This window comes from Gouania willdenowi, chromosome 14 (assembly GCF_900634775.1).
Source record: "Gouania willdenowi chromosome 14, fGouWil2.1, whole genome shotgun sequence".
Classification (NCBI taxonomy): domain Eukaryota; kingdom Metazoa; phylum Chordata; class Actinopteri; order Blenniiformes; family Gobiesocidae; genus Gouania; species Gouania willdenowi.
This window is the reverse complement of record NC_041057.1, coordinates 11,871,911-11,897,443: the sequence shown is the minus strand read 5'-3', so window position 1 is coordinate 11,897,443 and position 25,533 is coordinate 11,871,911. Positions and strand designations below refer to the sequence as shown.

The following is a 25,533-nucleotide window of genomic DNA, read 5'->3' as shown; positions in this document are numbered from 1 at the left end:
TAACAAGTATTTCTAAATATAGTAATAAAATTGTGTTTGGTAATTTATTCTAAAATTTGATTTCCATAATCACACAATACAGTGCACTTAATTTAGGTGTACACTTTTTTTTTTTTTTTTACAGTGCACAAGGATGAGACTGCTGCTGGTGGGGAATACCCACTAGACACTATATAAAAACCAGTCATATCTTCAGTCAGAGCACACTTGTACAAGGAACAAGTTAGAGACATCGTCAAAAAAAAGGTTTTCTGGATTATTCCGCATACCTGTGGACTATTTTACAGATTTTTTCCCTTTTCTTTTCGGATCTAAACTACAACAGCCTGTAAGTGCATACTTATATTTTGCACAACTACATGCGGAAATACATTTTTAAAAATTGTATATATATATTTTAACATACATACGGGATTTTGAATAATAATTTTACAATTGTAGTGTTGATTTTATTGTTAGTTTATTGCAATACGCTGGCACAGTATTATGTTAATTCTGATATGAGTGTATGTGAACTTTTTAAAAATCTATTTATATTGTATATACATTGTTTATTCTTATGTTTGTATTTTTATGGGGAGCTCTAGCTCATTACATGTTATGTAATGATAATAAAAGGCTATTCTATTCTATTCTATTCTATTCTATTCTATTCAAGTCGGAGCAACAATATTTAACAATATTTTTTTCATACCAATTCTTCAAACAATCTGCGCATGACACAAAAACAAAACCGGATGTCTGTGCAACGGTTTGTAAATAGTTCTTTTTGTGATGGTAGATGAAAAACAAACTCCATGTGAAGTGTGTGAACGTTAACATAAGCGCGTGCGCTCCACCGTCCCCCACGCGACGACGCCCCCTGCCCGGTCCGTGAACCTCCCCATCATCCACTGGAGCAGAATAAATCTTCCCACACTGAGGCAGATGTGGGAGTTTATTTACTGCCGCTAGTGGAGGAAACGGAACATTCTTGTTTTATTTACAGATTCTTTGCTCTTTTTCTTCTCACTTTAGGTGAACATGCCAGTGTCCAGGATGAAAATGAGGCCATGGCTGGAGCAGATGATCGAGTCCAACTCGATCAAAGGCTTGAATTGGGTTGATAAGGTGAGAGACTTTTCCAAAAAATATTACTAGTATATGAATACTTGTACATGAGTTTTTGCATGATTTAGTTCAGTTTAGTCAGATCAAAGTTGACTAAACTTTGATTTGAGGCTGCATCCTGTCCTTGGTCAAAGCTCTCTCATATTCACAACTAAAGTGAAATCTATTTGTTTTTTTTATTTAGTTATTAACATTATTTATCATCAAACATAAAACATCTTTTAGTCTTTGACGTGCATCGTAAAACACCATGATATCAAAATTTACAAGAGACACAATTGGATACTGGATTTAATCGTCACTAATAATGAAATTCATTGTTTGCAAATTGAAAGAATATAAAGTCATCACAGCAAAATAAAACTCAACTGAGAAACTGTGAGTGTCCTAATGAACCTTTGTTATCCAAGTATTTCATTTCATATTTTCTTTTTTTTTTTAGGAGAAAACAATGTTTGTGATTCCATGGAAGCATGCGGCACGACACGGCTGGGAGCTCGACACGGATGCCTGTCTGTTCAAAAAGTGGGCCATTCACACCGGTGAGCAAACATGAGAAGACAAGCCTTAACAACGAGACACCAAACTTGTTTATATCATGTTACAAACTATCTATCTATCTATCTATCTATCTATCTATCTATCTATCTATCTATCTATCTATCTATCTATCTTGCAGGGAAATATGTTGAGGGCAAAACAAGTGACCCAAAAACATGGAAAACCAACTTTCGCTGTGCAATGAACTCCCTGCCCGACATCGAGGAGGTGAAAGAGAAACGCGTGAACAAAGGCCACCAAGCCGTACGTGTCTTCAGGATGCTGCCGCAGACGCAGAAATGTCAAGGTGACACAAAAAAAAAATCCAGGAAGTGACCAGCTGCAGGGTTGGGGGTCAATTACATTTTTCAGCTACAATTACGTTTTCAATTACCCACGTTCATTGACAATTCAATTACGATTACAGTGACCAGCAGTTTTTCCAACTTCAATTACATTCTCACTTAATAAGTTCAATTACAATTAATCACAAATACTGAGTTGAAATAAATAACCTAATAAAAATTAATTCTGTTAGCATCTCTAATGATAACAAGTCCTAAATCTGCTGCAAAATACACTAAAAACAAATATCTATTATCTAATTAATTTTCTATATTTTGGTTACCTTGTTAGGCTTCCTAATCAATGAAATTATAGGTTTTAATATTTTTGGTGTCAGCGTCTGAGCCTTTTTTTGTGTCACTATACCCCTCAATGTATATATGTTTAAATGGTAATATGTGGGAAAGCTTGATATGAAACATATTTTAGTAATTTCTATTTACATATGTGTAGAACTGTACATATAACTGTAACATGGTTCCCCAGTTTTTTTCTCTAGCAATTTTTAAAAAATTTTCATGGCAATTACAATTACAAAGTCAATTATCTAAACTCCATTACAATTTAATTACGATTACAAGAGCAACTGTTTTTTAAAAGTGGAGCCCAGAGCTCACAGTAAACATGGTGATGCTGCGTTTAGTTGTTATGCTGCAAAGAAGCGGAACAAACTGCAAGCAGAGCTGAAGTCAGCATCACATGTGAACATTTTTAAATCAAAGTTAAAGCCACTTTTTTCCTCTACTGCATATGATTGAGAGGGAGATTTTTGGTCATGTTGTTGATGTAAAGTGTTTGTTGATGATTTTAATTGATTTTACTGATCATTTTAAATGTTCTTATTGACTTTAAGCTGTTGAATGTTTTATCATGTAAAGCACATTGAGTTGCCTTGTGTATGAAATGCGCTATACAAATAAATTTGCCTTGCCTTGCCTTAAAATGACAATTACAATTATATTTGACTCCATCTGCGATTAAAAACAGTGTACAGCCAGGATCAGCATGTGCCAGCAGCTCTTCTGTGAAAATACTTAATTTCTGTAAATTAATCAACGAAAATGATCTTTCCTCTGCACAGACAAACGGAGTAAAGCAAGAGAGACAAAGACAAGGAAGAAGGTAAACCCAGAAATGATTTATTATTATTATTATTATTATTATAGCTGCAGTTGTAATATTTACATCTGTTTGAATCGTATTCAGAGCTTAAGTGTCAAGATGGATGAAGACATGGAATACAGCGACACACAGTCTCCTGTCACCCCGTCACTGCCTGATGGAGCCATGTTCACTCAGGAAAACACAATTGACAGCACCGTGAAGACAGAGCAAGGTGATTAAAATTGAAAACATCTGTGTGTTGTTATGACATAATTATGTTTGTAAAAGTGAAGATACTAAGCTATTCTTTCTCGTGTCGGTTATGTTTACAGACTTCCCACTCGTGCCTGACTGGTCTTTATCAGTCGAGATCGAGCCCGACAATTTTACAAACGATTTCTTCCACAGATTTAAAGTTTCACCCGATCATTCACCTGGTAAGACTGCTGCACAATACTGTACTCTACAGAAGGGTTGAGGTCAATTACATTTTTCAGTTACAATTACAATTCAGTAACAATTACAGTGACCAGCAATTTTTCCAATCCTCACGATTATACATACTGCAGCTTTAAGTAATAAGACAACTTATGATTCAATAGCAGCCAGGGTTAAGGCATACATTTTTCACTTAAACATATATTTTCTATTACCCATGTCAAGTACAATTCAATTACAATTATTTGTCATCCTCAGAAAGTAAATTACAATTCTGATCTCAATTACTAAAGCTCAATTACAATTAATTACAATTGCTGAGCCTGAAAAAAATAACCTAATATAAGTTAACTTTCCTCTTGTGTTAGCTTTCTGTTAGCATCTCTTATAATAATGACACCATAATTGTAATTAATTATCAATTATGCAAATACAATTCTAATTGATCCCAACCCTGCTCTACAGTTACATTTCTTTCATTTAGGAAACATTTGTTAAAAACCTCTCTCTTTGGCTCTCTTTCTGTTTTAGGTTACGACTATGAATACAACATTGAGGTGAGCATTAATGTGAAGTCCTAGTTCTACTTTTGCAACAATGCATCTTCATTGACAGGAATACCCATGTTGGTTCTGATTTAAAAAAAAAAAGGCATATTCTGACAATATGCATCACTATGAGTGACCTTTAAACAAAATCCAAAAAGATCTGGCCCAAATTTGAATATCGTCTGATATTTAAGCGCTTTGCCAATACTCTAGTCTCATTCTTTCAGCTTTGCTTGGAGATGAACTCTCCCTGGATTGTGGAAAGTTCAGACAGCAGGGTGTTCTTGAACAATGAAGCATGCACCAGTCCTGGGAGCCAGTGGAGTGAAGCATCCTCTTTAGGTAACTAAAGAGCTAAACCATAGATGCACAGTAGTTAGCTAAACAGCTGCTTACCATTTTGTTTTCGAAATTTGTAGAAAAGTGAGCAAATTTAAATGCATGTGCAGTGTTTTCCAGATTGTCCAATAACTGTGGATTTGTCTTTGTTTTGCAGCCGACGAGCTAGATGAACCTCTCCAGTATACGACGCTGAGCTCAGACTTTACACACCCCACAGACGACCTCTCAAGTTATTGTTCAATCTTCTCCAATCTCTGAAATCCACACAACTAAACAAGAAAGACTTTTTTTCCCCCACAATCCATCATAACCTGGAGTCGTCCACTCAGCGGAAATACCCACTTCCATCCCTGTCCATCCCATCATCTCTTTTACTTTCATCCTGTTTGTAAAGTTGTGAATGTAGGGAATCAGGTGTTATGTAGTATGGAATCATTCCACATTATTATTATTATTATTATTATTATTAATAAAAAAACATGTTTTTGGCTGGTTCAAAAAATGAAGTGCTAATTTTTTGGTGAAGTTGTTGCATTTGCAGCCAGATACTGTATACACTTCATAATCCTTGCCACGTTGCTTTTTCCAGGTATTCACTGTTGTGTGTTAAACGACAATAGCGCATAACTTTCCTTCTTCAGCAACCTGTATGATGTAACTGTAAATATTGTACATATATTTTTGATAAAATAAAATAAAAAAATCATTTCTAATACAAAAAAGTTTACAGACTGTATGCTTTTTTTTGTTGTTGTTAAAACATAAAACTGTGTCATTAGTTGGTGAAACTTTGCATCCAACACAGACTTCAGGCTTCACCCATGTGCACATAATTGATGTCAATATTTATGATTTATGATAGTAATGGGTTTTACTTTAATGAGATGAATAATTCAATTACTTTATTATATCTGCATTGCTCAAATTCACATTAAAGGCAAGGTAGGTCATTTGTGAAAACTGGCATGATTTTGAAAGTAGTACCACATACACATATATACACAAAGGTTCTATCCCCCTTTCTAAACACATTCACACAGTGGATAAGGAAGTGCCTCTCTATTCCTACTCTCCATTGACTTTAGCAATAACTAAGGCTCATTGCGCAGGTGGCATCGATAACAGGTAATCTGGGGCACTCTGGGGGGCTCGGTCGGTACGCCTGGGGGCCGGCGGGGTGACTTGCTATGTCCCTTTGGTGTCGTAGGCGGCTGGGGATGTGGTCGTTGTCCCTGGGCAGGCTACTCCCGGTGCTGCTTCTATTCCGGGTCCTTCTGGCCTGGGGTCCGGTCCCTAATGGCTTTGGGCTTGCCGGAGGGTGCCCGCTGGCAGGGTGCCCGCCAGCTGCCCATGCAGCGCAGCTCTGGCCATCTTCTGGGCGTGGGCCTTGGCTCCTCTGCTGGTGGTCGGGGCAACACTTGGGTTTGCAGTAGCGGTTTTTGCACATACATTGGCAGTGATGTGCCGTGACCACTAGGGTTGGGTAGGCACGTTGCAAATCGAGGCCACCAATGACAATTTCATATGTTTCTGCTGGCAAGTGTTATTTAAATTCAAATCAACTTTGTTTGTATAAAGCAATTTACAACAAAGTCATCTCAATGCGCTTATCAAAATATAAAATTCATAATAAGAAAGAAAAAACCCAACAAGATCCACATGAACAAGCATTAAGCCATCTAACAAAATCAACATCATAAACATCATTGAAGAAACATAAACAATTATTTTATATAGCCTCCATACTCTCCAACAACATATATCTCATGACACGGCAGAGCATCCGTTGTTTGTGTTGGAAACACAGAAACACTGACAACAACAACTCGGAACAGCCTCAATGAGGATCATCCACAAAGTCAATCCTTCCTTTTGTTCCATTCACTGTGGAAAGTATGAAACATTTTGTTTTTACGTCCAAAGGCAGCATAGAGAGCTGCCTTTAGACGTAAATGGTTTTCATCTTGGGGAACTGACAGAGCATGCGCAAACACATCAAAACACATTATGGGAACAGAGTCAGAGCAGCCATGTGCTTTTGGGAGGGGGTGTGGCCTCTTCCTGCCTTACAGCGGAGTGAGACTGCAGCTGTTCCAGGAAATAGCGCTGTTCAGTAATTTGGGATACGAAACGTTCAAAATGCAAACACTTTCAAACTTATAGGTACTGTAGGCGATGGGAAATGGAAAAATAAATAATTTATAATTATATTATAATTAAAAAAAATAATCAAAATATCAATTCACCCTTGAGTAGGCACTGCCTACCTTGCCTACCCTGACTGCACGTCACTGTACATTGGTCAACAATGCACTGGCATGCCTTGGGCTGTAGGATAAAACTCGTACTGGGCTTAACCTTAGACACGTTGATAACAAATAACTGTTTTATGTATTAACACTCACTCCTTCCCTCTGTCCACAGCCACCACCATTACACCTAAGCTTCACACTTGTCACCAGACTGGCTTGATTACACAACACAATATGCACAACTACAACTTCACTTCTTACTCTCACTTTAAAATAATCAACTCTTCCCCACCCTTTCTATTTCCTGAGTCTCTCTTCCCTATTCCCTACGCTACCTAATGACCATATTTGGAAATTCCACTTCCTTCACATTCGGGGCCTGTGGCTGCAGATGGACCATTCTCCTGCAGAGCCTTCAAACTGAATTCCTTCAACGTTTACCTTCTGATTTCTGGGAAATGAACACTGTAAAACATTCACTCTGTCAAATAAAATAACAAATAAACCTACAGATTGCACAAAAATATCATCATTAAAATAACAAGTACTTCTAAATTTATTAATAAAATGGTGTTTGGTAATTTATTTTAAATGTATATTTCCAAAATCACACAATACAGTGCACTTAATTTAGGTGTACATTTTGTACAGTGCACACTAGTAATGAGCCTGCTGCTGGTGAGGAATACCCATTAAATGCAAAACCAGCCAAATCTCCAGTTAGTGCACACCTGTACAGAGAACAAGTTGGAAACATCATTATATATAACTAAGAAAAAAAGGTTTTCTGGATTAATCCACAAACCTGTGGATTAATTAACAAAATTAATTAATTTTGATTTTTTTTATCTAAACTACCGCAGCCTGTAAGTGCATATTCATATTTTTGCAAAACAACATTCTGAAATGCATAAAAAAAAAGAATCATATATATATAAGCCTTTTCACACCCTCGCTCTGGTTCAGTACTTCCGCATTAGGTCAAAGGTCAAGAGGGATAAACTCGCCATGTCTGACGGTGTAGGAAGCGAGTCTGACAGAGATTTGGATTACTTGAAAGATTTTTTGCGTAAACATAGTATCAACTCTGTGGCAGAAAGACCGAGTTAGCTGCTAATGCTAATGCTGCACACAGGCCGACTTTTCAAACTGTTTCAGCTGATGGCGTTACTCCAGTTTACTTATCCACCTGTCCATCTTGTGCACTTTTTTCAAATTTGTAAAGTGAATAAAATAATAGCTTCATAAAAATAATCAAGGACCTGGTTAGTGAATGGTGCAGATCGCACACGCACAGTTCAAGAGTGTGAAAAGACTTATTGTGGACATTGTTAAACTTCCATGTGGATCATCAGAACTATTGGTCCTCCTATTTGTCAATCATTCTGATGATATGTTTATGTAAGGCCGTCGTACTTGCTTGTGCTTATGCTCGGTGCGCACGTTCTTTAGGTATTCCCTCTTGGAAGCAGGTGTTGCGCATGTGTAGAGGGCGTTTCTTTTCTAAACTTTGGTAAAATCATCCTCTAAGTCTATACCTTTTTAAAAAAAAAAAAAAAAAAAAAAAAATCAGTATATGACTTTTTACATGACATAGTGCAATTTAGTTATAAGATAATATAAGATAGATAAGATGAGACTTTATTGGTCCCCCAATGGGGGAAATTTAGATGTTGCAGCAGAAAAAAAACCCAAAAAACAGAGAAACAGGAAATATAACAGAATCAAACAATAATTAAATAAGTAAAAAAAAATACAATAGAATTAAATAATACAAGGCATAAACACGATGTGGGAAACAGGAAATATAACAGTTCAGTGGAATATCCGGTCCTTGTTCAAAGCTCACTCATATACAGTATACACATGTATATCTTCATTACTTTCTTAAATTATTATAATTATTGTTATACTTTTATTTTCTTTGTTTAGTTTTGTTCTTTGTTTCTAATGTGTTTTGTTTGTGGCTGTCAATGTGGACAGCAAAGTAAGAATTTCATCGTACAGGGAAACAGGTTTTCTCACTGTGCACATGACAATAAACACTTCAATCTTGAATAAATCATGCAAAAACTCGTTTTCTGTACATTTATCAAAAACAGTTATCTGCTTTCGCAAATTCACTCTTTACATGTAAAAAAGTTAATAATTAACATGTTTTTTTATTGTTTGCATCGTCAAACATTAAACATCTTTTAGTTTTTGATGTGCACGCACAGTCATAATCAAACACCATGAGGACAATTTACAAGAGACATAAATGGAAACTGGACTTAGTCATCTCTAATAATAAAATTCATTGACATTCACATGTTTAATAGTTATCACAGCAAAATAAAACATTGTGTTTTGTATAAAGGTGTGTCCCAGCTCAGTATTTCATTTGGTATTGTCTTATTCTTTTCTAGGAGAAAACGATGTTCGTAATTCCATGGAAGCATGCAGCCCGACACAGCTGGGAGCTCGACACGGATGCCTGTCTGTTCAAAAAGTGGGCCATCCACACGGGTGAGCAAACATGACAACAAAACAAGTCTTAAGAATGAGAAAACAAACTTGTTTTTTTTAAAATATATAATCACGGTTAGACATGCATCAAACTTTCATGTTACAATCTATCTTGCAGGGAAATATGTTGAGGGAAAAACAAGTGACCCAAAAACATGGAAAGCCAACTTTCGCAATGCGATGAACTCCCTGCCGGACATCGAGGAGGTGAAAGACAAACGCGTCACCAACTGTAACTGTAAATACAGATTTTCTATGTTTTTTTTGTTGGAAACTAACAATTAAAACATAAAACTGGATCATTAGTCGGCAAAACTTTGCGTCCCACACTGACTTCAAGCTTCACCCATGTGCACATAATTGTTGTTAATATTTTTTTTTTTTTGTTTCTTTAAATCCACCAGATTGTAATGGGTTGCTCATTATCGTAGGTTACAATGGGGTCAGGTGACGTTGTGGATAGTTAGCTTTAAGACAATCCACCTGTGAGGTGGCTAATGACAGTATAAGAGCACCTGTGCATCACAATGTCACTGATTAAAATTTTGATGGAACAGATCCCTGAGCGGCCTCGACCCTGGAGCGATAGTCTCTTCACTCAGATAACTATGGTTACACATTGTAAACTATGTTCTCTATTGTATCGAGACTATCTCTCCACTACATATTCCATATGTATGGGGCTCTGTAAGGTACACGAGGGGATAGAGCTGCACCCGCCCATAACATGAACTGTGTGTCCTTTAAATGAGACGCTGCCGCCACCAGTGCTCCGAACAAAAGAATCACCAAGTGGATGTCAACAAACTAAATACAAATGTGCAAGATATACACACCCCCAGGCTAGCAAGTACAGCTGACTGCCAGTCATTGCCGCCTGATGCCAAGGTGCCAGACTATACCAAGGCAAGCCTGCCCTGCAAGACGCTAAGGCTCAACTGGGGAGGTGAAGTTGCCACTCCTAGCAGCCACGCCAGGCTGATGGACAAGGGGAAAGTAAAAATGACGCTACTGCTGGGGTGCACCAAGCACCCGTTCGCCAAATGACATGCTTGAAGCCACATTAATCCGGTAGAACCAAGCAAATGTGGATGGCCCCGACCAAGGAGCAACTGTGCAGATCTTGCTCAGAGATGCACCACGCCATAATGCCCAGGAAGCTGCCATGCCCCTGGTAGAGTGCGCTCAACAAGGGACCCCTGCGCTCATATATGCCTGCTGGATAGCCTCTACAATCCAATGGGAAAAATAGGCTTTCGACATCAGTTTACCGATAACCGCTTAAAACTGACAAACAACTGATTTGTCCTCTGGTTTGTCCGTGTCCTGTGTACATACATCTCGAGTGCCCTAACCACACATAACATTGAGTGTCTGCGCTCCTCGTTCTCTCTCTGCATGGAGTAGAGAGACCGGAACTCAACCCTCTGACTGCTGGATTCTGCTGCAGAGCCACCCTGCACCCTCTAGTGGGTACCTGCAGAGATCCGCATGAAAGGAGAGAGCTTGAAGCTCTCCAATCCACCTGGCGGTGGCTGACGCCATCAATAGGGCAGTCTTAAGGGATAGCCACTTTAAGTCGACCAAATCCAAGGGCTCAAACGGTGTCCATTCCAGAGCTTTTAGAACCAGCTCTAAATCCGAAGGTGGTAGAGCAGGTCTACAATGACGGCCCTTATGTCTTCTGGCCCCCTTGAGGAATTGGGACATGAGGTCGCCAACTTCCTTAGGCAATTGGCATCGGCCTATACGGGCTGCCTTGATAGCTGCCACTATCCCCCGTAGTGTGGAGGATGACTTCCTCGCATCCAGGAGCTCTTGCAAAAACAGCAGAATCTCCAGCATGCCAGAAGATCCACCTGCTGTTCTTTGCAACATGCCATAAAGACCCTCCATCTGTGACCATAGAGTGCCCTCGTTGACAGCGCACAAGCACCCTGCAGAGTCTGGACCAACAACCATGACAGCCCCATGGCTAACAGCTGCGGGAGGAAATAGTGGAGGGCCAAGTGGATCGCCTTCAGCGCCAACATGTCGATATGCTGGGTATCCTGATCACTGCTCCCCAACCTGTCAGCGAAACATCTGTTTCTAGAAGCTGGCGATGCATCACTAGGCTCCCCCTGCCAATATTTGCCCTGTTCTCCCCCCAACGGAGTGCCAACCGCAGCCGTCTGGTGACGCGCATGGGGGTTTGCAGGCGGTCTCCTGGGCTCAGCCCCAGCTCTAGGAGACACCAACTGCACTGTGCGCATATACAAAAGGGCTAACGGCACAGCCTGGACAGACGATGCCATAAGCCCCATGAGATGGCGACACAGTCCCTATGTGACCCTGGCTCCCAGTCTGAAAAGTGAGGGCCACCTGTCTCTCCTGAGTCAATGTTAGTTGTGCAGTCTGGGAATCTACCGTCAGGCCCAGAAACTGCGTCTTTTGTGACGGCTCCAGCCTACTCTTGTCCAAGTTGATACACAGACCTAGGTGTCGTAGGTGATCCAGAAGCAAGGACAAATGAGTCCGACATTGCTCTACCGAATGTGCACACAGGAGCCAGTTGTCCACATAATTTAAAATCCTGATCCCTTTCAGTCGCAGTGGCAACAGGCAGGACCCCTTCTGTGCCCCTGGTAAAGGTGTTGGGAGCTAGCGAGATCCCGAATGGGAGGACCTGAAATTCGTAAGTCTTGCCTCCGAAGACAAATCTGAGGAACCGCCAATGACCTTTCCAGATGGGAAACTGGAAATAGGCATCCTTCAGATTGATGGTGAAGAACCAATCCCCTCTGCAGATGGACTGTTTCACCCTCGGGACAGTCAACATCTTGCACGGTAATTGTCGAAGATGTTTATTCAGCCCCCTCATATCTAAAATGGGATGGAGATTCACGTCCTTTTTGGGGATGACAAAGTAAAGAGAATAAAACCCAGCTTGCTTGTTGCTTGGTGGAACTACTCTGATGGCCTCTTTCTCCAACAGAGTGGAAATGTAATCCTGGAGCACAGTCTTGAATTTCAGATTCACTACTGAAGATCGTTAGATTCCTTGAGGTCGTAGGACGGTGGGCAAATTGAATACGATACCCCTGGGTCATTGTAAAAATGACCCAGGGGCTTGTACCCAGCGTCTTCCAAGCTGTAAGATGTGCACCAGCCAGGCAGTGGCAGGCCTGACCCGGACTGGCGTCAGGCAGGAGGCGGGGGCTTAGGTCGTCCTTTGACCTGGGCCCCCTCGCGCTGCTTGCCACGGCAAGCATCGAGGATAACTCTCAGCTCTATAAAGTCCTATCTTGGCCCCTGTATCTGGGCAGGGGGTCTGCTGGCCTGTCCAGTCCCCCGCTTTACCAGTACACCAGAAACCTCATGGGCACAGCAACGTGCTTCCTGGGCCTGCTGTAACAGAGCCTTAGCACCTGGTCCAAACATGGCTGAGGCATCCACGGCCAGTTTCAAAAGGCAGCTTTGGTCTTCAAGCTGCAATGCTCGAAGACCAAAGTGACAACTTTGGTGTGACAACCACAGTTGCCGCCTCATCACCCAGAGAGATGCTATGCCTTTCCCAGTTGCTGCCACCTGCTCCTTCATCAACTGTGCCATGACAGATGACACAAGCCGTAGTTCGAATACAATGCGCCTATCATATCCGGCCCCCAGCTCACCTACCAGCGCTAGTATGGACCCTGTATTAGCCAGCTGCACCTGCACTGCCATTGTCCTTTGCCTGCATCAACTCTTCCACATCTGGGAAGAGAGACACCAGAAATGGCGCTGGCTGCGTCTCCATACCCTCATCAAAGCGTGATGGCGCAGAAGCCTGGCCTATTGTGGTATCTACCCCTAATGCCTGGGCCGCCCGCCCCATCAGTTCTCTGAATAGGCAGAGCTCACTGGACCTGTCTACCTCCTCATGTACTGGGGAAGCCTCCTCTTGCCATGGAAGAAGGTAATCAACAAAGTGGCCTAGCACATCCACCTCGACCTCTTCATTGTCCTCTTCCCCTTCTGCCTCAATATTTAAATCAGGCAACATCATCCTGAGAGGAGGGACCGGGAGGGGATTCCTGGTGAGAAAACTCTCTTACACTTCTTCTCCTAACACACACAGTTGTACTATTCACACAAACGCCAACCTGCTCTCGTGGAATCAAAATGATTAGTGACAGTGTGGTGCACAGGTGATCCTAAACTGTCAATAGCCACCTCACAGGTGGATTGTCTTAAAGCTAATTATCCACAACGTCACCTGACGCTGTGGTCAGCCCTGTACATATGGAATAAGTAGTGGAGAGATAGTCTCGATACAATTGAGAACATGATTTAATTAGAGCTGTTTTAATGAGATGGGTAATTCAATGATTTTACCATTTCTGCATTGGCCAAATTCACATTAACTGAGCTGAATTGGTGCTTAATATAAAATACTAAATGTTTATGTAGCATATTAAATTCAATGTCTCCATAGCTTTACTTCAGTTAAAACCCAGATGTTGTGTTTTACTGAATAACTTCTGCAGTCTGACATGTCGAACAGTAAGTAACCTTAAACTTACATATTCATAAATAATAGAGAAAATACTCTTACAATTTTAATCACATTTAAAATCCTAAAAATACAAATGCAATGCATTTTATTGTCTGCCTTTAATCAACAAAAATTCATATATATTGCACTTAACTATTTAATAAGCTTAAATAACTTAGGCATGTTAATTTTAAACCTGTTTAAATGTTATAAAACCTGTTTTAAATCCAGGTCAAACTTCAATAATACAGAATATTATCTTCTTGTGTAGAAAGGTTTATCATTAAAATAGATATGATACTGATAGTGTCTTTTTTTTTAAAAAGATTTAACCACATAAATTGCTTTTTCTTCTTTTTTGAGCAGTGAAACATTCTTATTTAAATGAGTGCAACCCTGAAAAAGATTAAGCGGGTTGGGAAATAGATGGATTATGAATTACATCAGCAGTTATTAATGTAAAACTTTGGATGAAACAAAAAGAAAATGTATATACACGAACAAGAATGAAAGACAAAATACTGCATTGCAACGAATTGTAAGTTATTAGTAAACAATCAAAATAAATAAGTTGATGAATAAATTAATAAAAATACATGTTGATAAATACAAATAAATATTACTGGTGGGTCGGGGACCTGTACTGGGTGGGTCGCGGACAGCCGGTCAAAAATAAATAAATGCTTAATGTATCTCATGTTGGACTTGGATTTTGAAAGAAACCTTTGTTTGACAGGCATGCTGTGAAATGCATGTTGCACAGGAAAATATATATATTTATGTTTTAAAAAAGATTTTATAGGTGTGTTTTCAACAGCTATTTTAAATTTGTTTGGTTGTATTTTAAAAAAAAAAAAGAAAAAAAAAAGTGGGTCGCGACTTAATGACCGTGACAAAATGTGTGTCCCAGGGTGATACCAGTTGAGAACCCCTGACCTCGGTACAGCATTACCAGTCCCTGCTAATGCTTTAAAACATTTTTTAAATTTTCTATCTTTAGGATATGAACTTTTCCATGTTGAATAATGCACATCATTAATATTATAAAATGTTCTTCATGTAGAAAAACAACTATTCCACATTTACTGGAGTATAACATTATCAGTTCAAACCAGTCTTTTTGGTCCTTTGTCCAACTCTGTACACGACAATGAATGCACTACATTTTGAGTGTTGTGCTTTGTCCATTTCAAAGACACATCAGCTAAACCGTCTCCATGAATATCAACCCGATCCTACACTAGTCTGTTTACCATTTGTCTTCATCACTGCAGCTGTTGGGATTGTAAACATTGACACAATCCCATTGTCAGACTTCACCGCAATCCACTGTGTTCCAAAACAGGAGACCTTCAAATGCACAAAACAGAATATTCACCAGTTCCGTGTCCTGTAATAAATAAATAAAAAACCAAAAGCCAGATTTTCAGCTTTTATTTGTAATACATCTAGTAACATACAACAATTTCAGATTAGTAAATACATGACATTTTAATACAGTAACAAGTCAGTGGCGACATTAACTATACACACATAATTAATTGATATATCTATATAATTATACAATTCACATAATCCACTATCTATCCACACACACACAAGTATATGCATTATTTACATTTTTTTCCTTTTAACACTTATGCTTTGAGAAGATAAATTTCATGTATTCATATTTAAATTGCTTTAAATACAGACTGTTTTTTATTTCAACACACAAACTTTTCTACAACCTGGTCCCGCTTACTGACACACAAAAGCCTTTATTTTTGGTTTTTTTCTTTTTCAATCAATGCTCAGTGCACTAAAAAATCCCTCTCCTTTGCCATTATACTTCAAAAGTGAACAGATGGAAGTTAAAAAGGTCTAGAGGCACCATTGACCATATGAATGACTAATATAAATTGAAGTTTACAAGCTGTTCATGCAAAGGCTGGTAAAAGTGAACTGTACAAATGAACTACAGTAAGAATGGCTAAAATGCAGGAAATAAAAACCCCTTTACTCTCGTTTTGCTGATGCACATTTTTTGAATTGCTTCCAGAGTCTGTTTCCTTCCAAGTTTCACACCCTTTCTGCCACGAACAGCGGCCATCGCAGTCCCTACTTCCTTCTTCTGCTTGGGACGACTGGGTGTAAGACACCAGGACTGGTTTCAGTTATCCTTCAAAAGAGGAATGAAGAAAAAAAAAAAAAAAAACATTTAATTGTCACAAGTAGTTTTTTTGACTGAAATTACACAATTTTCCATCTAATTTATTTACCATTGGAAATCAAATTCCACAGATTCTGCTTTTAACTGAACTCATGATAAACCGAAGAACACACATGAGTAAGTTTAGAAGGCTAAAAGCTGGTTCCCACAAACAAAAAGGGAAACCAAATCCAGTGAATGTTGTTAATGCATCTCACCATCGATCAAAGTAATTGAGATTCTTCATAGTTGCAAATATTAAGTGATAGATTTGTGTAATGCAAATGCTAGAGTTGTTAGCTAGAATCGTACATTTGCACCTCAGAATTTTATATGGAAATGCGTTGGAGTGGAGTTTCTCATTGGGGCAACAAACCAGTATATGTACTGTTTGTATCTATGCTTTTACTTTATTTATTTATTTTATTATTTACTTATTTTGTACAAGCAAAATCTACTGAGCCCCCAAAGGGACACAAATATTTTTTTTAAATTGCGTGCTCACGTAAAGTTTGCACGCGAGCGCGTTAAACTAATACGTGAGCGCGTAAAAGTCGTTCTAAGCGAGCAAGTAATAAGTTTAAGCGCGCTTAAAAACGGTCATTAGGCTGCATGCTCTGCTCGTAAGGAGTTAATCATGTTAGAGGATCTAGTAAAGCTTTATTTCAGCTTTAGGGTTAGAATTAGGGTTAACAATCACTTTTACATGCTCGCTTACGCAATACCTGTATCAAGTGCTCACATGTAACTTTTAAGTGAGCACGCAATTAAAAAAATAAAAAACAAAATCCTTGCCCCTTACGTGAACATGTAGTAGCATCATATGCTCGCATGGGACCTTTACGTGAGCACGCAAGAAAAAAAAATAAATCTTTGCCCCTTACGTGAACACGTATTAGTATTACGTGCTCGCGTGACACCTTTATGTTAGCACGCAAGAAAAAAAAAAAAATCTTTGCCCCTTATGTGAACACGTATTAGTATTACGTGCTCGCGTGAAACCTTTATGTTAGCACGCAAGAAAAAAAATTAAAAATAAATATTTGCCCCTTACGTGAACACGTATTAGTATCACGTGCTTGCGTGGAACCTTTGTTAGCACGCAATTAAATAAAAAAAAAAGAAAAAAAAACATCCTTGCGCCTTACGTGAACATGTATTAGTATCATGTGCTTGCGTGGAACCTTTATGTGAGCACGCAAGAAGAAAAAAAAAAACATCCTTGCCCCTTACGCACACACGTATTAGTATCATTAGCACGCAATTAAAAAAAAAAAAAAAAAAAAAACATCCTTGCGCCTTACGTGAACACGTATTACTCGCGTGGAACCTTTACGTGAGCACGCAAGAAAAAAAATAAAACTTTGCCCCTTATGTGAACACGTATTAGTATTACGTGCTCGCGTGGAACCTCTATGTTAGCACGCAAGAAAAAAAATAAAACTTTGCCCCTTATGTGAACACGTATTAGTATTACGTGCTCGCGTGGAACCTTTGTTAGCACGCAATTAAATAAAATAAAAAAAAAAAAAACATCCTTGCGCCTTACGTGAACATGTATTAGTATCATGTGCTTGCGTGGAACCTTTACGTGAGCACGCAAGAAGAAAAAAAAAACATCCTTGCCCCTTACGCGAACACGTATTAGTATCATTAGCACGCAATTTAAAGAAAAAAAAAAAAAACATCCTTGCGCCTTACGTGAACACGTATTACTCGCGTGGAACCTTTACGTGAGCACGCAAGAAGAAGAAGAAGAGAAAAAAAAACCATCCTTGCCCCTTACGTGAACATGTATTAGTATCATTCCATAATTCCATACAACCAATAAATAAAGCACTTTGAGTCTGAAAAGGAACCGGAATAAGCAGAAGTGTATTGAGTCCTCCTCCTCCCACTTTCTCTCCTTTTATTATAACCACAAGCTTATATTACTCTTTAACATAACCCCCCTCACTCATCCACCCCATTACTCACTTACTCATTCCTCCTCCCATTCATTCTGAAATGATGCAAAGTTAACACAGTCAAACTTGATACCAGATGTGTATCTTAATACGTGACGAGTGTCTTAATCACAGAGTCCAACAGTTCCAACGCAAAGAAAATCATAATATAAAGAGCACTCAGAGTACAAACCCCCTCCAAGAGCCAAATATCTTCTTTGCTAGATGTTGGCAGTTATCTGGATCAGTGATCCTGATTATGGTATCATGATCATTCACACTTTAAAGGCTTGAAAGAAATCTATATCCCCATTAATGTCGATACAGTAGGTCCAAATACATTTTTGAAAAATTTGCCATAAAATGCGCAATCTGGATGAAGCTCACCATAACTGAGTCAAATTTCATAAAGTTTGGTTAATTGCAAACCAATACATTTTTTTTTAATTTCACCAATGATGAGAAATAGGGCTCTTTAGAGTTTTCAAACTGATCCTGAATCAAAACATTGACCTGGATCACTCCAAAATGCAATGGAATCTTCTATGACGTAAGATCTATCTTTAAACAATATTTTGTCAAAAAAGTACTTGAAAAAATACATTGTTTATTTGTAATATATAATATCACCTCCTTGACAAATACATGAATTCAAACAGCCCTCAGGCACACATGAGGAGAACTTGGTTCTAAGTTAAAGGTTAAGTTAAACAATCATTTTATTGTTGATTTTTAAACTTTTTAATATTTAATATTTTCTGTTGCACTTTGAATGTAAAGCACATTGGTTGTGTATGAAATGCTCTATACAGATACATTTGCCTTGCCTTGAGTTGTTTGACATTTTTCCGCATTTTCATGCCATTCCATAGTGTCATCAATGACAACAGGTTGCATGATTTATCCGTGCACAACAATCAAAACCGTGCACTTGGCACAATGCAGTCAGGTAAGGCGGTGGCATTCTACTGGCACACAAAGAAAGTCATCATGTATGACCCTGTCAACGCTAAATAATTCACTCCATATTAAATATGATTCATGCTGAGTGGCAAGCAAATTGATTTTTATTAGACAATACAAAACAAAAAAACATTTGAGAAGACCAAGACTGAAACAAGACCAGGAAAATAAAAATATTTTTTTTTTTAAACTATGACAAGATTGAACAATTAGTATTCTATTTTTTAATTTTTACTTTTCTTTTAAATACATTTGATGGCTAAAACCAAGTGTCAGCAATGCAACTTTTTTTGAAATTACAAAATGCAAAAAGCTTGAAAAACTTGTTTAACATTCATATTTTGTTAATTATAGAATATAAGTTATTTTGTATAGGGACGATACAATTTTAGAGAGTAACAATGCTGTGAATGTCACTGATATTTGGTATAAAGAGTTTATAGTTATTACTCAATTCCAACTCTTGTTCCTAGTTGGGCTTTAACATAACATATAAACACATACAAAGACTGCATACAATCATTGCAACACTATATGGATAAAAGTTAGTCAAATTGTAATGAAACTTTAGTAATTGAGAAATGTAATTGTAATTGACTTTCAGGGAAAAAATAATAATTGCAATTTATTTATAATTGGAAAAAATAATAATTGCAATTTATTTGTAATTGAAAAAAATACCAGTTATCGTAATTATAATTGAAATGTAATTGAACATGGATAATTGAAAACGTAATTGAAAAATGTATTGTCCCCAACCCTGAGTCCATTTTTTTGCTATCAGTTAACAGTAGTTGAAAGTTGTGGCTAATAAAATAGAAACATGCCGTTTTCCTATGAAACGTAATGAAAATGAAACAATAGCAGTAAGTCAAAATAAAGTGTTACATGTTGAAACTTAAACGTTTCCTACCTTTGTAAGTTACAGCTAATCTTCCTTGATTATCTTACCCTCTAATTAAAGTGAAACCGTAAAAATGTGATGTTTTAGAAGTGAATATCAAACTGAATATCAGCTTCTTTAAAGTAGTTTACAGTTTTAGAAGAGTTGGGAACCTCTGCTAAAAAGGGCGTGTGCCCTGTTTGATAGGATGTGGTTTTTACACCGCAGCGGATCTAGTGTGTGGGAAGAGATAATAGAAAAGCTCTACTATCAGTGACGTGCAGTCAGGGTAGGCAGTGCCTACCCAAGGGTGAATTGATATTTTGATTATTTGTTTTAATTATAAATTCATTATTTTTCCATTTCCAATAGCCTACAGTACCTATAAGTTTGAAAGTGTCCGCATTTTATGCGTTTCGTAGCCCAAATTACTAAACAGCGCTATTTCCTAGAACGGCTGCCGTCTCACTCCGCTGACAGGCAGGAGGAGGCCACGCCCCTTCCCAAAGGCACGTTGCTGCTCTGCCTCTGTTCTGATAGCGTGTGTTTTTATGTTTGCGCATGCGCAGTCAGTTCCCCAAGATGAAAATAATTTACGTCCAAAGGCAGCTCTCTACGCTGCCTTTGGACGTAACCGCGCTAAATGCTATACGTACGTTCACAGTACAATAGTGAATTGATCCCATGTGACCGCTGCTGCTACGTTCTCTAGCTAGTGGGCGGGATAACACTACAGGCAGGATGATGGCGCTAGAGATGCTAAACTTTGAATTACCAAACCTTCAGCAAAGGTAAGGTCAGAACATGTTTCATACTTTCCACAGTGAATGGTACAAAACGAAGGATTGACTTTGTGGAGGCTCCTCATGCGTGTTTCTGTGTTTCCAACACAAACAACACATGCGCTGCTGTGTCACGAGAAATATCTTGTTGGGAGAGTATGGAGGCTATATTGAATAATTGTTTATGTTTCTTTAATGGTGTTTACGATATTGATTTTGTTAGATGGCTAAACACTTGTTCATGTGGATCTTGTTGGTTTTTTTTTCTTTATTATGAATTTTATATTTTGATAAGCGCATTGAGATGACTTTGTTGTAAATTGCTTTATACAAATAAAATTGATTTGATTTAATTAACACTTGCCAGCAGAAACATATGAAATTGTCATTGGTGGTCTCGATTTGCAACGTCACTGTCTACTATGATGGTGAACGTTTGAAGTCAGTCTCTCTGTCGTGCATAAACATCTCCTAACTATCAAACCGGCTTCATGCATGAGTGGTGAGTAAAGGTGTGGCCAGGCATCTTGGCACAGTCTGGGTTTGGCATCAGTTTTAAAAAAATGGCTCTTCCACTCGCCTGTCAGCGCTCGTCTCTGCGTACACACACGCACACATGCTACACTCATACATTTGCATTCAAGGATCATCTTTAACTGCTGTTACCAATCTGTTGCCCAACTTTCCAAAAGTTTTATTTAAAATATTTGCATTCCTAGTAAACTCCGACAAAAATTGTCTGTAATTTGAATTATGATATTTTTTGGGCCTGATTAATCTGTCAGATGTGATTGTTGCTGATCGTCCTCCTTACTCTGGCAGGTCACGTCTGTAATACTAAAGGTAGATAAAACGGACTTGAGGAACTGGTTCACCAGGCTATCAACCAACCCTGCTGAAGCTACACATAACAGCTGCTAAAATATTTTGAATACACAAATGTGGCCCTGCCTTGTTAGCTGGAGGCTAACATCTTTAGGTTTTATTCATGTTTTTTTGTGGTTTTGTGAACAGTAAGTATACAGACTGAGTGCATGTGTGTGTCTTCAGCTACTCCAGCCATAGAGGTATATACACATAGATTATCCTCTTAAACAACTAGTACTCACATTACTGTAATTGACTTGCTTTTATCAGGAAATTTTACTTGTACTTAAATATGTTTTAAAAGAAGTAAAGTAATTTGTTACTAAACCAAATCGTTACTGAGTAAATTATCATTTTTTGTTTTAAAATAATTAACGGACATTGTGAAACTACAAAAAAATGAAATGACCAGACAACAATCGAATGCATCGCATCATAGACGACCAATCAGATTAAACTTAATGCACGGCGTCAAAACAGCATTGAATGGAGGTTATTTTCTCAGTTTTCGAGTTTATAAATTCTGCATTTTTAATTAAATTCATTGGTGTTATTTTATTTAAAAAAAAAAAAAAAAAGTATTGTACATTTTGACAAACCTTTTATTTCATGCAGATGCCTTTGTGGAAAATAAATTAAGTTCCAATTGTGCAAGATTTGGTCTCTTTTGAAGTTTGTACATGTTTGCTGTGTGCAAGTGAACCGTGGCAAGATTTATTACCAAACATAAACATGTGGGGTGAAAGTAACTAGTAACTTTTACTTTAGAGTACTATTTAATTAAGCAACTTTTTACTTATACTTGAGTATTTTATGTATGACATAAGCCCTATTTGCACAGTATTAGTTTCACCTAGGGACCACATGCAATTTGTAATAATTGCGAAGAATGTCTGTGATGTTAATCCCGAGCTAATCTGCCATGACAGTAATTTGTCAAGTAAAAATTCCCCCTCAATTTACCTACTATATTTTGCTGAACTCCGAGGTCCTGTGATAATACTAATCCAATGCGAATAGGCCTCTCTGTGATTTGGACAAAAATGGGCGGGATCTGATGCGTGATTGCGCGTTGTTTTGTTTCCGGTGTCTGTGTTTACCTCGTACTGAGATCGATTATGAGCATATATGCGCACATGCAACCCTAACCCTAACCTAATCCAATAAACTAATAAACGCATGTCCGTTCACTTTGAAAACAAAAATAAACAAAAATGAATTATTTATATATAAAAAAAGAAAAAAAAAAAGAAGGCACTGACTACAGATGAGAATAAATCCTACACAAAAAAAGCAAAAAAAGGACCGTTCAGAACAACTTAAGAATGTTTGACCAGAGAGACATGTAAACCCGTGTAAATTTTCGATGTACAAAACAGGGGACGGGACCTGAATAAGCAAATTGCTTCTCTCGTCTCCTTTTTCGGCATGTACAAAAAAAAATGAATGTAACCAAGTGAATGTAACCATGTCGGAAATAAACTGAATAAATAAAAATAAAATATATTTAGCAAAAATTCATTTTCCGGTAGAGCGCATGCGCATATATGCTCATAATCGATCTCAGTAGGAGGAAAACACAGACCGTGACGCATGTTTATTTACTTATGACAACGAATGGAGGCTGCATTGGAGTGTTTAGAAAACCTTTTGGGTCCCGGGCCAGCAAAACCTTATCGTAACCTGTAACGTACGGCAACAAAAAGAAAAGAAGCAATATCAGAAGCAAATGGTGGATCATGGCGTACTTTGCACTATTTTTCTGTTTGTAGCCTTCTATTTAATACAGCTGGCTAGCGCTAGCAGTAACACAGCACCGAGCTGTGGGCAAAAGCCTGCACAGTTGTTTTAACATCAACTCACACACTGTTTCACGTTTTCAGATGTTCGGTACATTTCAGCAAAATCTCATGCTTCGGTAATCCCATGCAAATTCACCACATAAACAGCAGACGTTGGGGGGGGGGTCATTAATTTGCCACATGTGGTCCCTAGGTAAAACTAATCATGTGGTAATAGTGCTATACTTGTACTTGAGTACAATTTCAATCTAGTAACAGTACTTCTTGTTGAGTATGATAAATCAGTACGCTTTACACCTCTGAAAAACAGGACATGCAATATGTCACAACCAGCAGAATGTGGCAGTTGGTGTGATAAACTGGCATGAAATGGAAAAAAAAAATGCTGACAAATTTGTATTCGGGAAAAAAAAACAATGCGGTGGATGCAACTGTCATGAATTTTGTGGGATACAACAATCAAATGCAATAATGATCCACCCAGTCTGTCTGTGTCTGGCAGTCCAGACAAGCACTGGGGATATTTCGAGTGTTGGGAAAGAGTTTGTGTGTGCCGCTGTGAGCTATCTTTAACTTTTCGATGTGAGTCAGATTTAACTAATGTAGCTGCTGCTAACAGAGGAGTGGTGGTAGCACGTCCACCTCACAGCAAGATATTACTGGTTCAAGCCCTAGGGGGGGACACTTGGGTCCTCTCTGTGTGGAGTTTGCATGTTCTCTCCATGCCTGCAAGGGGTTTTCCCTGAGTACCCTGAGGTTGATCTGAGTCTCTAGATGAGTGAATGTGAGTGGTTGTCTGTGTGTGTGTGTTGCCCCCCGATGGACTGCTGCTCTGTCCAGGGTGTACATCTGCCTAACGCCCAATAAGAGCTGGAGACAGGCACCAGCAGACTCCCGCGACCCAGGAAAAAGGAGGAAGAGGGTCAGAAAATGGATGGATGGATCCGCTGTGGGTTCTTATTTTTTTTTAAATATGTATTTTCGGGTTTTGGTACCAAAAGACAAAAAAATAAAAGAGAAAAAATGCTGAATTTTAATGAGTAAGGGCAGAATTTTTGTCTTTTTATAAATCTATTTCACAGTTAATATTTCACTAACTTTTTCTGATAAAGTGTTGGTAATTGTTTTTACTTTATTTCTTTCAAATAATATTTTTGCGATGTCATGGTTCAGATCTTGCATAAAAATTTGAACATGACCCCCATGAGAACGGCTTTATTCTGGCCGCTATTTTACCAGGGACTGACTACGCCAGTGGCTCTCAAATAAAAAACCACCACAAAATAAACAAACGATGAATAAAAGAAATTTTTCTTTTTTTGGCTTTATCATTATGACTTTTTCTTTGTCGTTCTAATATGTGTGATTTCACATTCTATTTTTTCCATGTGTTTTGAAGAAGACTAATTACACCTACATGATTTTTCTTTTTAGAGCCACTGGACTAAGCACAGCAGCTAGCTTCTGTCTATGTAATTAAACAGGACAGATAGGACTGTCAGATCATCAGTATTTATATACATATATATATATATATATATATATATATATATATATATATAACCAATTAGCCAGTGCTTTTTTTTTTTTAAATACTCAAAATCAAAATGGCTGACAGAGAGCCAAAAATAAAAAATACCTCAGGAAATCCATGTAAATCTTCCTATACCAGAATCAAGTAACATCTAAGAATCAATATAATTGTTACATTTTCTAGATATTTGTATTATAATAGGATACATTTGTAGTTAATCATGTGTCCACTAACGTGGGACGCCATGGATCACAGGCAATATTTACAATGCAATTCAGGCCAGTTGTATAACTTTGCTTTTCTTGATGAATCTGATATCCAATGACATTTATTAGTGTAAATCATCTTATATTTGTTAACAGTATTTAGTAAACCGCTTTTTAAAAACAAAATCATTAATGTTCACATGCCATCTTGATAAAGTGAATAACAATTAGTATCTCGATATACTGTTTTATTTCAAATAAATGCAGAAACAATACAATAAACTAAATTATTGTATAAAAAACAAAACAACAACTCAATATATTACAGGACACACATACTATTGTGTATGAAAAGGAGTGACGGTGGAAGCATAAACTTATTAGTCCCACCCCTTTTCCCGACATTACAGTAACAAATAATCTAATTTCAGCATCCTGTTTTCCCACCATTGCTGCTGTTAATAAATTCATTTGTAGCGTTTGAAGCAGCATGTGAAAGGAAGGGCTACAGAATAGTGGAGCATATATCATCTGGTCTGGCTCTGTAATAATGTGGTGCTTTTCAGCTCTGGGTGGGACCTCTTTTAGTTAAATCTATTCAGTATTCTTTTATTTATTTGTTTTGGTTCCTCGATGATGTTTTGTTAACTCTT

At 38.1% G+C, this 25,533-nt stretch overlaps 1 protein-coding gene across 2 annotated transcripts; it reads left to right on the top strand.

Annotated features, from left to right (window-relative positions):
• Window positions 1-205: 205 nt before the first annotated feature.
• LOC114475605 (interferon regulatory factor 1-like) lies at window positions 206-5,029 on the top strand. 2 transcript variants are annotated; one of them, XM_028466571.1, is made up of 10 exons: window positions 206-328; window positions 1,018-1,110; window positions 1,553-1,652; window positions 1,790-1,957; window positions 3,077-3,117; window positions 3,202-3,331; window positions 3,432-3,536; window positions 4,069-4,094; window positions 4,313-4,427; window positions 4,582-5,026. In XM_028466571.1, exons 2-10 carry the CDS (start codon window positions 1,024-1,026, stop codon window positions 4,683-4,685), a joined length of 876 nt encoding a protein of 291 aa, XP_028322372.1. In that variant the 5' UTR covers window positions 206-328; window positions 1,018-1,023; the 3' UTR covers window positions 4,686-5,026. The 2 variants fall into 2 exon arrangements, with proteins under 2 accessions (XP_028322372.1, XP_028322373.1); XM_028466572.1 differs by lacking the exon at window positions 4,313-4,427 and having other exon boundaries at window positions 4,582-5,029.
• Window positions 5,030-25,533: the final 20,504 nt, after the last annotated feature.